The 17,199-nt window shown below is 44.4% G+C and overlaps 1 protein-coding gene across 9 annotated transcripts in view; it reads left to right on the top strand.

Moving 5' to 3' along the window:
* LOC126281513 (protein kinase C and casein kinase substrate in neurons protein 1) overlaps positions 1–17,199 on the top strand; it is a 525,973-nt gene that overhangs the window by 245,771 nt on the left and 263,003 nt on the right. Inside the window, exon 1 of one of the 9 annotated variants that reach the window (XM_049980539.1) lies at positions 3,998–4,178. The exons of 5 other annotated variants lie outside the window; for them this stretch is intronic. In XM_049980539.1, coding sequence (XP_049836496.1) covers positions 4,101–4,178 — 78 coding nt within the window. In that variant the 5' untranslated portion in view covers positions 3,998–4,100. Of the gene's footprint in view, positions 1–3,997; positions 4,307–17,199 lie in introns of those variants that run through there. 3 more of the 9 variants (XM_049980548.1, XM_049980538.1, XM_049980547.1) reach the window with 3 other exon arrangements.

Consider the following 17,199-nt stretch of genomic DNA (forward strand, 5'->3'; position numbering starts at 1 on the left):
CCTCTCAGTTCAGTTTTGTAACGCTCTTTATTTTCTTTTCGTTGGTATACTGGATCCGTTGATGGTTTGCGGGTCTAAACTGGTTGTTTAGTAAGAAAAATCAGCAGCAGCAGCAGCTTATGAGGGTAAAACATGACCTCCTTCAACCGTGTGCAATTGTTTCCTCCTCTCAATGTCAGTAGTAAACTGTCTCTATTGGAAGGCAGAAACAAATTCTGGAAAACACCATTACAGAATAATAGAGGGGCAGCTTAGTCGGTTTCGCCTATTGTGTCTTCTGACATACACTCCTGGAAATGGAAAAAAGAACACATTGACACCGGTGTGTCAGACCCACCATACTTGCTCCGGACACTGCGAGAGGGCTGTACAAGCAATGATCACACGCACGGCACAGCGGACACACCAGGAACCGCGGTGTTGGCCGTCGAATGACGCTAGCTGCGCAGCATTTGTGCACCGCCGCCGTCAGTGTCAGCCAGTTTGCCGTGGCATACGGAGCTCCATCTCAGTCTTTAACACTGGTAGCATGCCGCGACAGCGTGGACGTGAACCGTATGTGCAGTTGACGGACTTTGAGCGAGGGCGTATAGAGGGCTTGCGGGAGGCCGGGTGGACGTACCGCCGAATTGCTCAACACGTGGGGCGTGAGGTCTCCACAGTACATCGATGTAGTCGCCAGTGGTCGGCGGAAGGTGCACGTGCCCGTCGACCTGGCACCGGACCGCAGCGACGCACGGATGCACGCCAAGACCGTAGGATCCTACGCAGTGCCGTAGGGGACCGCACCGCCACTTCCCAGCAAATTAGGGACACTGTTGCTCCTGGGGTATCGGCGAGGACCATTCGCAACCGTCTCCATGAAGCTGGGCTACGATCCTGCCCACCGTTAGGCCGTCTTCCGCTCACGCCCCAACATCGTGCAGCCCGCCTCCAGTGGTGTCGCGACAGGCGTGAATGGAGGGACGAATGGAGACGTGTCGTCTTCAGCGATGAGAGTCGCTTCTGCCTTGGTGCCAATGATGGTCGTATGCGTGTTTGGCGCCGTGCAGGTGAGCGCCACAATCAGGACTGCATACGACTGAGGCACACATGGCTAACACCCGCCATCATGGTGTGGGGAGCGATCTCCTACACTGGCCGTACACCTCTGGTGATCGTCGAGGGGACACTGAATAGTGCACGGTACATCCAAACCGTCATCGAACCCATCGTTCTACCATTCCTAGACCGGCAAGGGAACTTGCTGTTCCAACAGGACAATGCACGTCCGCATGTATCCCGTGACACCCAACGTGCTCTAGAAGGTGTAAGTCAACTACCCTGGCCAGCAAGATTTCCGGATCTGTCCGCCATTGAGCATGTTTGGGACTGGATGAAGCGTCGTCTCACGCGGTCTGGACGTCCAGCACGAACGCTGGTCCAACTGAGGCGCCAGGTGGAAATGGCATGGCAAGCCGTTCCACAGGACTACATCCAGCATCTCTACGATCGTCTCCATGGGAGAATAGCAGCCTGCATTGCTGCGAAAGGTGGATATACACTGTACTAGTGCCGACATTGTGCATGCTCTGTTGCCTGTGTCTATGAGCCTGTGGTTCTGTCAGTGTGATCATGCGATGTATCTGACCCCAGGAATGTGTCAATGAAGTTTCCCCTTCCTGGGACAATGAATTCACGGTGTTCTTATTTCAATTTCCAGGAGTGTATATAATCTATTTATCCACGTTACTGGTGGGTGAACTCCGTTGCTATGGATGGAATTACTTGAAGAAAGCAGCAGCCAGTCAATTTTTATACAATGTTGGTTATACCTACATCTAAATCTACATGTACATGGTAGAGGGTTCGTGGAACCACCTTTAAACTACATCTCTACCCTTCTACTTTTCAACAGCGCATTGTTTTCCGTTCGAGCTCTGATTTCTCTTATATCATTGTGATTATCATTTCTCCCTATGTAAGTGGGCGCCAACAATATATTTTTGTACTCTGAGGAGAAAGTTGGTGATTGAAATTTCATAGGAAGGTCGTGTCGCAGCAGAAAATGACTTTGTTTTAATGACTGTCACCACCATTCGTACATCATATCTGTGGCACACACTGCACTATTTCGCGATAATACAAGAGCCGGCCGGTGTGGCCGGGCGATTCTAGGCGCTACAGTCTGGAACCCCGCGACCGCTACGGTCGCAGGTCTTTATCCTGCCTCGGGCATGGATGTGTGTGATGTCCTTAGGTTAGTTAGATTTCAGTATTTCTAAGTTCTAGGGCGTGGATAGGGTATTTCATGGGGAAGAGGGAGATGATGTGTGGTTGTCAGGATATGCAAGGCTTTTCAGTGGTTGCGTATGGGGTTGCCAGCAATGTTTCAGGCAAGTAAATTTGCGCATTCGCATCTGCGGTCAATTACAAATCCGACACTGTTCGTGCGTCCACTTGTAGAATCGATAAAGCACTGGACGTTGCGTGAGGGAAGGCAAAAGGCCGTCCTCTATTGAAATATGAGTAATAGAACAACTGACTCCCCAAAAGTAGGCAGAAACGACTGAAAGAAACGGCGTTCATTTCATTGACGCGCTCTCGTGGGCATTTGTAGATAGACCTTTTTTTCATAATCGCGGTGCTTAGTGAAATACTGAGTGTACACTAAGATTGTATATTGTATAAACTACGACATTCTCAGAGTTACGGCACATAGTTACTCTTACTGTTCTTAAGTTAATTGTGTGACAACATCTGTTGTCTAGATTTTCAAATGAAATATTTTTAAATGCAGAATTTCTGTAAATAATGATAATTTCGTGTGGCTCTATGGGCTGGAGGATATCTTTGAATTTGATGCCACTTTGGGAACTTGCGTGCCCCTAATGTAACCGTGTTATCCAACCGTGGAGATGGGATCTGCAGTTTAACGTAAAATCCGAACCACGTTCTGTTTCTGGCGACTCCTCACGTCAAGATATGAAGGCTAGGGTAAAACACAAACTGATAAATCCGTGATCGTACGGAATTAGTAGCGCCACCTCTCATGCTTCAGGGTAAGCACTTCACTGCTAGGCCATGGATTGGTAGAGGCGGACCAATTCCATGGCCTCCACGCTCTCCTGACCTCAACCTTCTTGATTTTCATTTATGGGGGCATTTGAAAGCTCTTGTCTAGGCAACCCCGGTACCAAATGTAGAGACTCTTCGTGCTCGTATTGTGGACGGCATTCTCCAGGGCTGCATCAGCGCATCAGGGATTCCATGCGACGGAGGGTGGATGCATGTATCCTCGCTAATGGAGGACATTTTGAACATTTCCTGTAACAGAGTGTTTGAAGTCACGCTGGTACGTTCTGTTGCTGTGTGTTTCCATTCCATGATTAATGTGATTCAAAGAGAAGTAATAAAATGAGGTGTAACATGGAAAGTAAGCATTTCTGGACACATGTCCACATACCATCTTTTCTTTCTTTGTGTGTGAGGAATGTTTCCTGAAAGTTTGGCCGTACCTTTTTGTAACACCTTGTATAATCATTCGATTGATGACTGCTTTGCTTCACTTACTATTATTGTAAAAATGTTAGGCATCTATGGCACATTGTAAATGGGGGTGACGGCAGGGTGGGGGGGGGGGGGGAATTGTGGGTAGGAAGAGAGATAACTGTGCAGCCCCCCCCCCCCCCCCCCGGTCCCATAACCGATTCCTGCATATGCGCATGCCACTGCAACAAGCTACAGAACAGACGGCAGCTTCAGCATTCAACTGTGAAAACTTTTGAAGGAGTTATCAGTATTACGCCAGTTGAAGGTGAGTGTTAATCCGAAACATGTCTTGGTATATAAAAATCCGCTGGGTACTATATTTCTTAAATTAATTCGAGTGAAGTAAGCCCAGCGTGCCTTAGCATTTTTACGTGTGTAATTCCCATGAGCCTGACGGGGTAATTAGCCTGCATGTGCGATGCATTTGTAGTCGAGGCTGAGAGGCGCCGATAGAAGCCTTCAGTCAGTGTGCTGCGAACGTAGCGAGCGCCACCGCCGTTCAGAGCCAGGCACTAATTCGTAGCGAACAGCGTCGGTCACAGGCAGCTAACTCCACTCCGGTTTCATAGATGGAGCGCAGAGCGTCTGCAGCCGTAGTTGCTACGCTGAGATCCCTAGGATCGCGGTGTACAACGTTCTTCCGATTCGTAAGTGGCTAACGATAAGTGTTAAATTTGTCAGCAACTCAATATCGATGGTGAAGATACCAGGTCTAATCCCGCAGTTGTCAACAGGTGACCCCTCTCTCCCTAATGAGCAAGAGCACGCGGCACAGGTACGAGCTATAGTTTTTCCCGATTCTGTTACTGTTACGGCAATTTGAGGCTGTTCGCGAGTCGGCCGTGCTGCATTGGACTGTACTGCATCGGCCATTGTACCGCGGTGCCCGTAGTGAGTGCAGGCAACCTGTTAGCTTTATTGCCTGCACACGCCGGTCTGTATCTGATGCTGCCGGCTCAGTCTGTTAGCAGACTTGAGCTAAATGCTTAAAGGTGATGCACCAGAAGGACGCTGCGTCTCGCTGACGTGCACATTACTCCGGCTTCAAATGGTAGCACAATGGTAAAAGTGAAGCGTCCATAAATTCTTAAAACCTAGCGTAAACCTTGCTTAGCAAAAATTTTTGCTGCTCCTAAAATGAAGACAGAAATTTTGTTGTTCAGTCGTGGATGCTGTCGGTTTCGTCTCCACTTGGATGCTGTCGGTTTCGTCTCCACTTGGATGCTGTCGGTTTCGTCTCCACTTGGATGCTGTCGGTTTCGTCTCCACTTGGATGCTGTCGGTTTCGTCTCCACTTGGATGCTGTCGGTTTCGTCTCCACTTGGATGCTGTCGGTTTCGTCTCCACTTGGATGCTGTCGGTTTCGTCTCCACTTGGATGCTGTCGGTTTCGTCTCCACTTGGATGCTGTCGGTTTCGTCTCCACTTGGATGCTGTCGGTTTCGTCTCCACTTGGATGCTGTCGGTTTCGTCTCCACTTGGATGCTGTCGGTTTCGTCTCCACTTGGATGCTGTCGGTTTCGTCTCCACTTGGAACGAATTAGCCCAGAAATATTAATACATCTGAACTATTCGAGATACAGGAATGTGTCTCTCAATAAGCAGTAATGGGGAAAGGGGCAAGTGTATTGCTACACTACACCCGTAACTAACTTCATGTGGTGAGACAGTAAAATAACGACGGTGATTGAAATGAGACAGCGAACTTTTTTAATGCAAATCGATAGGTGTTGAAAAGAAGCCAGTAACACGTAGAACTTGTTAATGTTTTCTGCCAAACATTTGCCGATATTAGTTCGAAGTTGCTGTACTGGGTATGTAGAGTGCCGGCACAGCACAGCTTCCCAGACCCCACAAAATAAACATTACATAGCACTGTGCCGAGTGCTTAGGTTTCACAAATGGCACATACAACGACTGTGTGTAATTAATCGTGAAAAGTGAGTTTCGTATATCAAAACATGCCATTCGTTATTTATAGACTACCCTTACAGCATATTTCCCTTTTAAAGAAGAAAACAATGCATCTAATCTCTCGATACATAAACCTGCCATTGTGAATCAGAGCAAATTACTCACTGAATTGCACACTTAATGTATTTAGGTCTATATGGAGCTCCCAATGCCGCTTCTGATTGTTCATCTAAACAATCCAATAATGATTTTGGAAATGCGGTTCTAGCTGCAGGATTTGCTCTTTCACAGCCGACCTTCACCTCCATGTAAACGCACATCTGTGTTTGAAACGTGCTCGAGCTGTCATGTTTCGTCGAGTTCATTTATTTATTTAATGACGACAAATCCGGACGGAAACACCGAAGAAATTTCGCATCTCATATTTAACTGAAGAAAAACACCCATCCGTTGTGACTAGATAGGAAATAGGAACAGCTAATTTACACAGGTCATTCGTCTAAACATAACTACAATCGGAAAAGCTATTTTTTAGCGGAGGGGTAAATACGATACAGGCCTTAACATGTGAAAACGACAGCGGTTAACGTTTCCCTCAATTCAGTTTTCGTTATCCCTCACTTGTTTCGAATGTAAACAAAGCAACGGGCTCTGGTCGGAAACATTGCGGTGTTAGGTGATTGGTTTCAGAGATAGGCGGAAACCCAGGGTGGAGTGTGCTATATGGTTTGCACGACTAGTTATTCCTCGTAATACTGCAATTTAAACGTCAAGCTCTAACAGCTTGCTTTCTATGGTACCAGTTATCCCGCCGGCCTCGGAGCTTCGAGACCACCCTCGGGGCATGGGTGTGTGGGTGTTGTCCTTAGCTTAAGTTAGTTTAAGTAGTGTGTAAGCCTACGGACCGGTGACCTCAGCAGTTTGGTTCCATAGGAACTTATCACAAATTTTCACCTCCACCCGTCATCCATCTTGTACGTTGCAGCTGTAACAGAACATTTCATAGAATATCGGCTATCCTCTGGATTGGAATATCACGGTTTTTTTTTCCAAAGCAATGCTCATTTTAACAAACACAATGGTGTCTGGAGAAGCAGCCAGTGTATTGACTTAAGTTACATCGTCTTGCGTTGTTTGTTTCTTATAAACGAAATTTTTGTTAGGCACTCAGTGCGATGAATAACTTTCGTACATTTTTCCGTTATCTTATTTATATGAAGTGAGTACTTATTCTGCTACGGTCGCAGGTTCGAATCCTGCCTCGGGCATGGATGTGTGTGATGTCCTTAGGTAAGTTAGGTTTAAGTAGTTCTAAGTTCTAGGGGACTGATGACCACAGCAGTTGAGTCCCATAGTGCTCAGAGCCATTTGAACCAATTTTTTGAGTACGTATTCAACAAAGTTAATGTCCGTCTACTTTTTGATGGGTTCTGGATCTTGATGCCAAGTTAGCCATAATAGACAAAATGAAAAATCCTAGTCAAATGTTAATAGGGACAAAAGTTAAGTAGTTAATGTCACAGTAGGAACTTGCAAATTATCGTTTGACGTTAGGTGTGTAAGACAATGGATGTAAACTGTAAATTTCTCTCTACATTTACCAGCTGTTTCGTAATGGAAATTGTGCAATACTGTAGCAATGGCGTAACAAAGAAATATTTGCTATTAAAAACCTATAAAAGATCATGTTGCTGAAGGGAGAACAATGCAGAATGATAAGTACAGATGTGCAACTTCTTGCATATAATGAAAACTATTATTTATTGAGAAGAAAATAATAAGCCTTACACTTTCTGCCAGAATTTGTCATGAAGATAAAATCAAATCTCTGTTGAATAGTTAGGAAGGAACAAATGATCCTGTCAATAAACAAAGTCCAGTCCTTATTAAAGATGACAAAATGATCCATGCAAGCCTCCTGGCTAATCTCTTCTTAAAATTGACATATGCGAGAAATGTGCTACAAGCGTTTACTGAGTTTGTGCTACCCCGACTTCAGCTAAGGGAATGAGGAAAATAATTGACCTTATTGGACTGAACCATGCATGTAAATCTTAACTTGCACAAGATACCTTTCCAGACAATGTATGCCATTGTTGGATCCCTCTTTAAGATGGGTTTCCAGACTGATATTAATTACTGACTGTGCGCTTCATGATCGACTTCCTGTTCAAAACCATATCCGCCAATGATATTCTGAGTTACTGTTTGCGTTCCAGAAGGCTATCCGGATTGAACATATTGTACACTATTTCACCTCTATGTACTGATACATGGCTCACAAAATGTCACCAACAGTAATTCTTTTGTGGTTTGTGTAATGCAAAATGGCAGCGCGTACCATATCATTGTTTTTGAGAACATGGTGTGTGTTTCAAGATATAATGAGTGATGCACGTCATATTTGACTGGATGCAACGGTCATATTTGACTGGATGCAACGGTCATGTTAGACGATTTACGCCCCTTAAGATGGCACGTGTGTGTGTGTGTGTGTGTGTGTGTGTGTGTGTGTGTGTGTGTGTGTGTGTGTTACTACTTGTTACACAGAGGTCAGTATCGAGACACTTTCTTTTGTTATGTACAAATCGCTAAAACAAATTTGCAAGCACCATAATGAAGCAACAAGTGGAAGGAAGTGATCGTATGACATTGTTGGCCAGCAACGCTTCGGCCGCTTAATGCAAGTCTTTCTATTTGAGGCCTCTTTGGCGACTTGCGCGTCGATGATGATGATAACAAGACAGCTATTCTTCGAGCGGAGAAAATCCACGGCTCGCCCAGGAATTGAAACGGGGACTTCAGGATATGATGTGCAACGACAACCACCAGACCACGAGCTATGGACGCAACAGAAGGAACGATAAACGAAATGATGAGAAAAGCGTTAGTTTGCGGTTAACAGCCTGTTACTCAAATTAAAACCGTTCATTCTGTTCTGTACATCACATGATCTATTATCAGTACCTACAGTGCACGGGGGATACAAGAAATATAAAACCTCAAACTTCATTGATGTGGTTATTGAATTTGAAGTGACATGGTATAGTTATAATAAAATGCGACATTTTCTCTGCGTCTTATTGTTGATTTTGGTGATTTAAAAATCAGAAGTAACACTGGCAACAAAACTGACTTCCATTATTTAGAATGGAAGCTTACCCTTGCCTGGAAAGGAGCAAAGTAAAAAGCCATAAAAGTACAAAATTATTGAGGATTTCGTGCCCACTTGTTGATTAAGTGCCTGTTGGCGCCTGTCTGTGGTACTTTCCTCTGGCCACTTCCTCTGTGGTCGTGCTTTTGTTATCTGCAACGGTCATTTACTGCAGTGCGGAAATCCAGGATCCGTTCATCTTACGGGGTTTCTTGTTGAAGCTATTGTCGTATTTTTGGATCTGTATGGCTTCCCTGAACTAGCCGGGCGTGGTAGTTCTTCTCCACAGCAAGAAATTCCGTGTCGACGAAGTTTCTTTCGTGGTCGGTTTCACACAGCTCATCCTCCGCCACGGTCGATTTCTTCAATTATCCCACCCTGCAGTATCGTTTATTTTAGGGGATCCTGGTGTTGATGGATCGTCCAGACTTTCCTACGTATGCGGTATATTCCTGACAGACACTTTTGTCCGTTGCCGATCTGAGAGACTTTCTGTGCATCTTGCTCTGTTTGTAAATAGTCTTTACGCCATGTTTGCGTAATATACGACCGATTCTGTCCGTCACCGCGGGGATGTACGCCAGGAATGTCGTGCCCGAAATTTCTGTTTCGACGTGTCGCTTCGCCTAGTGTTGCATTTTGTGACACTTTTTATGTAACTGATGAAGTAGCTGCTGTTCCTCAGAACGCATTGTAGGTGTTTGCATATCGTGCTCTAAGTGCCGCCGCTCACACATTCATCTTGCGCACGTTACGAGCGTATTAACCATCACTCTTTTGTGACTCGGGTGTTGGTCTGACAGTTTGTGCAGGTATCTGTCAGTGTGTGTTGATTTTCAGTACACCCTGTGCCTCAGGTTCTCACAGTTTCTTGTAACCATCACATCTAGAAACGGAAGCTGTTGGTTCTTTTCTACCTCCATGGTAAATCTTATATAGGCATGGAGACTGTTCTGATGTCTAAAGAAGTCACCGAGCTGTTGCTCACCATGGCTTCATAAGACGAAGGTGTCATCAGTGTACCCGACACAGCACCTTAGGTTTACAAGATGCCAAGTCCACCCTAATCTCTCTCTCTCTCTCTCTCTCTCTCTCTCTCTCTCTCCCCCCTCCCTCCCCCCCTCTCTGTCTTTCTCACACACACACGCACAGAGACAGAGAGAGAGAGAGAGAGAGAGAGAGAGAGAGAGAGAGAGAGAGCTAGCTAGCTTAGCGTGACATGGACTTGGCAGGTGCGCACCGCAGCCGTAGCCTTGACTTCCATCCGGGAAGTCTGGAGAGCTGCTCTTGCCCGTGAAGTGTTGCCGCTCTGCTGGCTCCGTCTGCTGTTCGCTTTTCGTACATATGTTCCAGGAACAAGGCACAGTTCCAGAGTGACACGCGACTTTTCCAACTACTGAAATAAGCTGATTTTTAAACGTAATTTTTATACTGTGGTGGCCGCCTTCAACTACACGCTACTCCTTTGTTCCGCGATCGCAATCTTCTGCAGTTGCTGACTTCAGGTTGCTTTATAGCGAAACATTTCTTAATTTAGACCAGTGTCGGAACCCCATCTGCATGCTGTAACGAGTACACCCCGACACTCGAAGTACCCTTTTGTCACTGCCTGGATATTTTGTTGTTCGCATTTTTTTCCCCTGGGGCGCAGTTATCCGAATCACGGGTTTCGGTATTCCTCCGATTTCGTTACCCCCAACTGTCTTGAAGTAACAGAATCATATCATTACTCGCCTATCTTCTTTCTGCACGTTTGTTCCCTAACGGCAGTTACATGTTTCTCCACTTTATTATTCTCGACCGAGGAAGTAGCGACCCACGGGGTACCGAATACTTTTTATCACTCGCCATGTTTTCGTGTCATCGCACGCTTCTCGTGTCTGACTCGGGTGCTGTCGGCAGTATTTGTAATCCAATTCCTTCTTTCCCCACGTTGAACGGGAGTTTTAGCAAGGCTACTCAAAAGTGTCCGGAACACCGCCGTCCGTCTGCCTTATGTATCTTGCCACAGCAGAGACCAGCCGCCATGGGGGAGAATGCCGTGTCAGCCTATAGTGGCTCCCTTACGGCAGAAGCGTGACGGTTCAGTTTGGTATTAGTCCTACTTTGATATGACAGAATATGTAACTGTTGCAAAAAAACGGTTTAACGTCCCTTCGACATAGAGATCATTAGAAACCGAGCACAAGATCGGATTGTGTCAAGAATGAGGAAGTAAAACGGCTGTGCCCTTTCACATTAACCCTCCCGACATTTGCCAGGGGTGATTTAGGGAAATCACGGAAAACCTAAATCTGGATGGCCGGACGTGGACTTGAACCGTCGTCCTCCCGAATGCGAGTCCATTGCGCTAACAACTGCGGCACCTCACTCGGTCAACTGTTGCAACTTCAGCTGTTGCCATTAATGTCAGTAGAGTCAAGTGGACTGTTTATCAGTATGCAGAAGAGAAAAATCTGTCCAGGCAATACATCTCACTCAAATGGCGCATTCATGACGATGGTCGTACGCACAACTTAATAACGTGGGGGGGGGGGGGGGGGAGGAGGAGGATCAGTTTATACAGGGTGATTAAGTTGCCTCTACAAGTGTCGTTTTATGCAGCCCACAATCTTGTATCTGGCCGTCGAAAACCATGCGCGAAGTTCTCGTAACCTCTCGCTTCCTACGTACAAACTGTTGGTCCTACAGAAAAAATGAATCCGACCTTTTTGTAGGAAATTTAATGTAATTAAATAGTGTATTGGGATATGTTCTCGTTTGAGCCCACTGTTTTCGAGTTATTCAAGAAAAACTTGCAAAATTGACCTTCAAACGCTCTCCATCCCCACTCTCTTCCCTCAGCAGTAAGGTTTTCTAGTATGTTGATCGTAAAACTGTACAAAAATTTCAGACTACTCGAATTGTTCCCGATGTACATTTTTTGGTCTCGTATTGATTAGCCACCAGAACGTCCGGCTGTTTCGTTAACATTATTAATTTAAACGTACTCACGAGGGTAAAGGAAGGAAAACGACTTTCGTAAACGTTACTTCAAAGCTAATTACATTGACAAGTTACATCCAGAATTAACCCTTCGAACCACAGTAGTTTCGTAGTCAGAAGGCTTGACGAATGCAATGATGTAATTATTTTTATGCTGTTAAAATTCACAAAATTGTTACGTAAAATTTACACAAACGTCAGTTTTACAATTTGTATGTGCTCGAGTACGCCGGTGGCGTAATAAGTCCTGTCAGTGAAGGCGAAAAAGATCGAACGTGGGAAATAGTTCATGCAATCGCAAACTTTTGAACACTGGTAGGAGGGAGTGCCATAAACAACATGCTAGAAATCCTGACCGATAAGGCAAGCGTGGCAGTGGGGGTGCGTTTGAAATTCACTTTGTACTTTTTTCTTCAATAACTCAAACTACGAGCCCTGCCAAAAACGTAATTTCCTACAGAAAGATCCTGTTCATTCTTTTATAGGAGCTACGGTCGCAGGTTCGAATTCTGCCTCGGGCATGGGTGTGTGTGATGTCCTTAGGTTAGTTAGGTTCAAGCATTTCTAAGTTCTAGGGGACTTCTGACCTAAGATGTTGAGTCCCATAGAGCTCAGAGCCATTTGAACCATCTTTTATAGGACTAATAGCGCGTACCAAGCGAGGAAATATGAAAATATAGCGCCTGGTTTATGAAGGCCAGATACAACATTGCGGGTTGCACAGAACTACATCGGTAGGGGCAGCAGAAAAACTGTATGTGATCAGTAAAGACGTTCAGTAACGAATAACTATTATTTTGTAACGGATATGTATGTCAGTAATACCGAATACGCACGGCACGAAATGTAGTCGTTAGTTTTACAGACCAGGTGACTAATGACTTTCCATTCCCCCCGAAAGCCTTTGGCCTGTTGTCGGTGACATGGCAGCGGGAACGGAAGCAGGTGTAATGAGAAGTATCGGGCAGACCACAGTTACCAGTAGATGTGGCCACATAGCGAGTAGACACTGTTTCTGGAAATAAGAGAAACACTGTTACATTGTAGATTCGAAAAATGACTGCATTGTCGACTAGAAAGTGTCGGGATTGGCTAAGCACAACGTTTCGAAGCATTCTCACGGCACCTTACCTGTAAATCAGTTTTGTCGATTAAACTCCGGTTTTCAAGGTCTCCATGAGCAGAAGCCTAGGGGCGTCAGGTGTTAAGAAACTGTTGTCATTGTACCTATTTATGTTTTCCCGCGACGTTGTTCCTGTGGCCCTTGTGGTTGGTACAAGAGTCTGCACACTTTTATTGTGTTGCAAAGATATTGACTTTAAAATAGTAATTGAACGTTATTTTATCGATGTGAATGGTAGGCTAATTCAGTTCCGCGGCCGTATTTCTAAAAATACTTGAAAGAGTACGTGTAATGGCTTGGACTCGCACGTATAAGAGGTGAACACAACAGCGATTTTCAACTACGGTTGTTGCTACGTTTTAGCGTGTATTGTTTATTCGTTTGCCCGGAGTTAACAAGACTGGCGTAGCATAAAGCGGAGGGGCGACCCGGTGTTCTCTTCTTGCGGCCACGGCTGTCTTTAGAGTCTCTTTTTGTGAGAAGCACAGGCGTGACTGTCGTGAAACGACTCTGGCGCCATCCTTTCGTGATTCGACAGGACTGAACTTAAATCGCGAGTTCCCTGTGGCAGAAGTGTTCGTGCGTTCTATGTAATACTCGTGTAGGATGCTGGAACACGTTACTTCATTAACACTCCGTAACGACTTCAGGAAACGGCTATCGGTGCATATCCGTTAGTGAGAGTTCTATAATTGATTCGTATGACATTTTAACAAATCTGGCAACTCGAACGTCACTACAAACAAGAGCATTAATCGTAGATTGAGGAATAGAGCTCCGAAACGCTGGTTGCCCTTCTGTTACCCATTAGCCATACGTCCTGTAATTTCAAGAATTGTAACAATTATGAAACTGATTGCGAATTCTATCTGGATGTTATATCTGGCGTCACAACTGTGGAATTTGTGAAAGATTCGAAGGAGACATTGCAAGTTACAAATCACTTGCAAATAGATTCAAATGTGTCATTTTAATGGGAATATATGTGAATGAACGTGTTGCAAATGTGTGCGGTATCAGCACCTCGTGTAATAGCTGTCGAGTCTATCAGATTTAGAGGTATGTTAGGACGACTCAGTGTATAGAAGCATAGGATCTAAGGGTAGTGTACAGATTAAGAGACCCGTGGGACTGCCAAGTCTCGCTATCTCTCCGTGTTTTCCAATGTCCTCCTAAACTACACTACTGCTAGCAACCAAACTTGGTACACACGTCCCTTACTCTCACGCAACAATCGTTGAGGGCAAGAACCGCCTACCTATCATAGTTCAGAAGATCTGACGTCATAAACTGTGAGATTCGTGAAAAAATGCCGCATCATGCATGGAGTTTTAATGCATTTATTCCTTAGTACTTAGGCAGTCCTACAGTCGAGTTAACATAAGGAAATCTCCGACACCTGGCAAATCTCACAGCTGTTAACTGCGACGCACAAACGGCTGTAGGCGAAAACGATAGCGGCCTATAGAGCTATGAGGAGGCATCGCCACAGACACTTAGACTCTCGAGGCAGCTACTCCCAGCGTACAAGAACTGTCTGGAATCATGTTTCTCAATTTGGATACCGTACTTACACATTTGTACATTATGCATATTTCATCGTACGACTGTTTGATAATTTCAAATGTGTTGTAACGAATATATGTAAATAAATTTTTAAATACTCCACTACAAATGCAGTTCGTTTTTTGCTTTCGTTTCTAATAGAAAAACGACAAAATTAATACCTGGGCAATACTGGTTTTGTCAGGTAGTAGCATTTAAAGTATTATATGAATTATAATTACATACATATTATAGTGCTCTGCAGCTTCCACAAAACTGAGGAACTTAATATGACTTAATGGACACTGACTGCATAGGATTATCATTATTATTATTATTATTATTATTATTATTATTATTATGGGCCAGTATCCAGTCACATACCTACCGCCAGCTGCTTACTGGAAATAATACGAACAATCTTCAATACATGTACTACAAACAATTGTATTATTTTCGTAATTCATACTTCCTGTCGTTACAGTCAAAAACTGGCCAAACGCACGAACATTAGAACAATAACTGAGGCCACATAGAGGGTATGGCTGAATGCTTACGACAATAGCTTAAGATGATTTTAAAAACATATTTTACGCAAGCACTGTCATCTAGTCAGTACGAAATTCGTGATAATGTTAGTTTGTATTTAGGGAGCTCGACTTGCTAGTAATTAGACCCAATATGTAAAATATACTCAATAAAACAGGAAGTTAGTCAAGATACCAAAATATGTAGTTTTATATTTGTAGCTTAAAGCGTAAAGCCTTGAGTCACGCTTAAATTTTAAATTATAGAAAATTCTGAAACGAAATGAAGACTCAGTTACAGATGGCTGGTTGAAAACTAAGAGAAACTGAATTAACCACTGTGATAATTATACGAAGATCATGCCGAGCCATAGATTACACAATCAGCCAAGACGAGATTGAACAAAGCCCTTATAAAACAGCTGACGAGAAGGATCTTACAGATTCTTTAAACGAAGGACTATCCTTTACCACAATTGCGAAACATTAATATTGTGGCCTACATACTTAACATGTATGGATATAGGCTTATAAGGTTTTAAGTTCCTCTTGTTCTGATAATATTCAGAAGAACAATGTCAATTTGGTATAGTTAAGTATCGTTCTGTCCGTAAGGTTGGCGGTGTAAAAGGAATGGATGAAAGTATTGCCAGTACTTTGTGTTAAGTTGAAATTCTTTTCGCTTGCTCCATCCATAATATTTTAAACTGAACAAGGAGAGACTTTGAGCATAATATCACTGGATTCATTAAAGTACTTGAAGTTGACACAGAAGAGGGCGACGTTTAGTGTAACAGTGGTACGTGATTGAGTGAAACATAAGGACCCGGTTTTGGGATGGGTTATTTGTTAGTGACCGGACATTGTACAAGGCCGTACGATGTATAATGTTAGTTTTACTCTGCATGAAAGCGCTGCAAAAATTAATGAAATTCAGAAAGTTGTTTCAAGTATCTTTATTAATCGTCAGTGTCATCTTTCTGTTATTTTGACCTTTTGGCTGATGCAGCGAGTTCAGCGGTTAAATTTCAGGAGTTCCTGGCACCAGCTTGGTGAGTCAGACTTTACCAAGTACTGCTCTAATGAGGTTCGCCGGGTTTAACTGCTTGGTTTCATATATCAGTAACCATGTAGATTTTCATGCATAACGCAGTGTGTTTCAAAATGATTAATCCGATTACACAAGACTATATCTACTGCATGATTGAAGACAGAAATTTGTGGTAGATTTTTCATTTTCAAAAGAACCTCATACTTTGAAATGGATAGATACCTCACATACTTCCGCGAGCATGTCTGGAGTAATTGTACCCAATATTATTGCTACGCGGCGTCGCACTTCAGGGGAAGAGGTAGCTCGTATATGGAGTCTTTCACAAAACAGCAAAAAATTTGTCTCATACGGTTAGTCAGGCGACCTTGTAGCCCATTGGTGCATTCAGATATCTTTATGCTCCTTACGCCTGAGCAATCGTTAGGATAGCTCATTGTTAAATCATTCCGCACATTCGTAATGGAATTGTAGCTATTCAAACGGACACAAGAGAACATTAACAAAATCGGCAAACTGCAGGAACGGATTCCTGACTGGAAATGGAGGAAGAAAGGATCTATTAACATGTTCGGAAATGCATAGTTGCCAAAGTAGTTGGCGCTGACGAATGAAAGCTGCTGTGACCACGTGCCGTGTGTTCCTTGTGTGTTGTAGTCTATGTGATTGACGCAGCAGACTTTAAGTAGCAGAATGGTCCGGTGTTCATGTCGGGAACAAGAGATTTTGTTTGCTTACGGCCAAGCAGGTGGCAACGGTCGAGAGGCAGCACTGCTGTACCAAAACAAGTATCCTCAGGAACCAATGACATCACAAACCACATCAAGCCCCCTTTTGGGCGTTTGTGTGATCAGGGGGGTCCTTTCATACAGACGAACATGCAGGGCGGCGGCAGACCGTGTGTGTACAACAGATTTAGTTGACCGCACTGGCCGGCAGAGCCAGCGGTTCTAGGCACTACAGTCTGGAACCGCGCGACCGCCACGTCGCAGGTTCGAATCCTGCCTCGGGCAGGTTCGAATCCTGCCTCGGGCATGGATGTGTGTGATGTCCTTAGGTTAGTTAGGTTTAAGCAGTTCTAAGTTCTAGGGGACTGATGACCTCAAAAGTTAAGTCCCATAATGCTTAGAGCCTATTGAGCCATTTGAATTTTGACCGCACTGCCTCTCGACCGTTTCCATCTGCTTAACTGTACACAAACACCATCTCTGCTTTTTCCCGACGTGGATACCGGACCGTTCTGCTGCTTACAGTGAGCGGCGTCAATCATATGGCCTGCAACAAACAAGGAACACTTGGCACGTGGCCATAGGAACCTCCATTCATCAGTGCCATTCACCGCAGCAACGATGCACTTCCGGACACACGTT

Source organism: Schistocerca gregaria, chromosome 7 (assembly GCF_023897955.1).
Source record: "Schistocerca gregaria isolate iqSchGreg1 chromosome 7, iqSchGreg1.2, whole genome shotgun sequence".
Taxonomy (NCBI): Eukaryota; Metazoa; Arthropoda; class Insecta; order Orthoptera; family Acrididae; genus Schistocerca; species Schistocerca gregaria.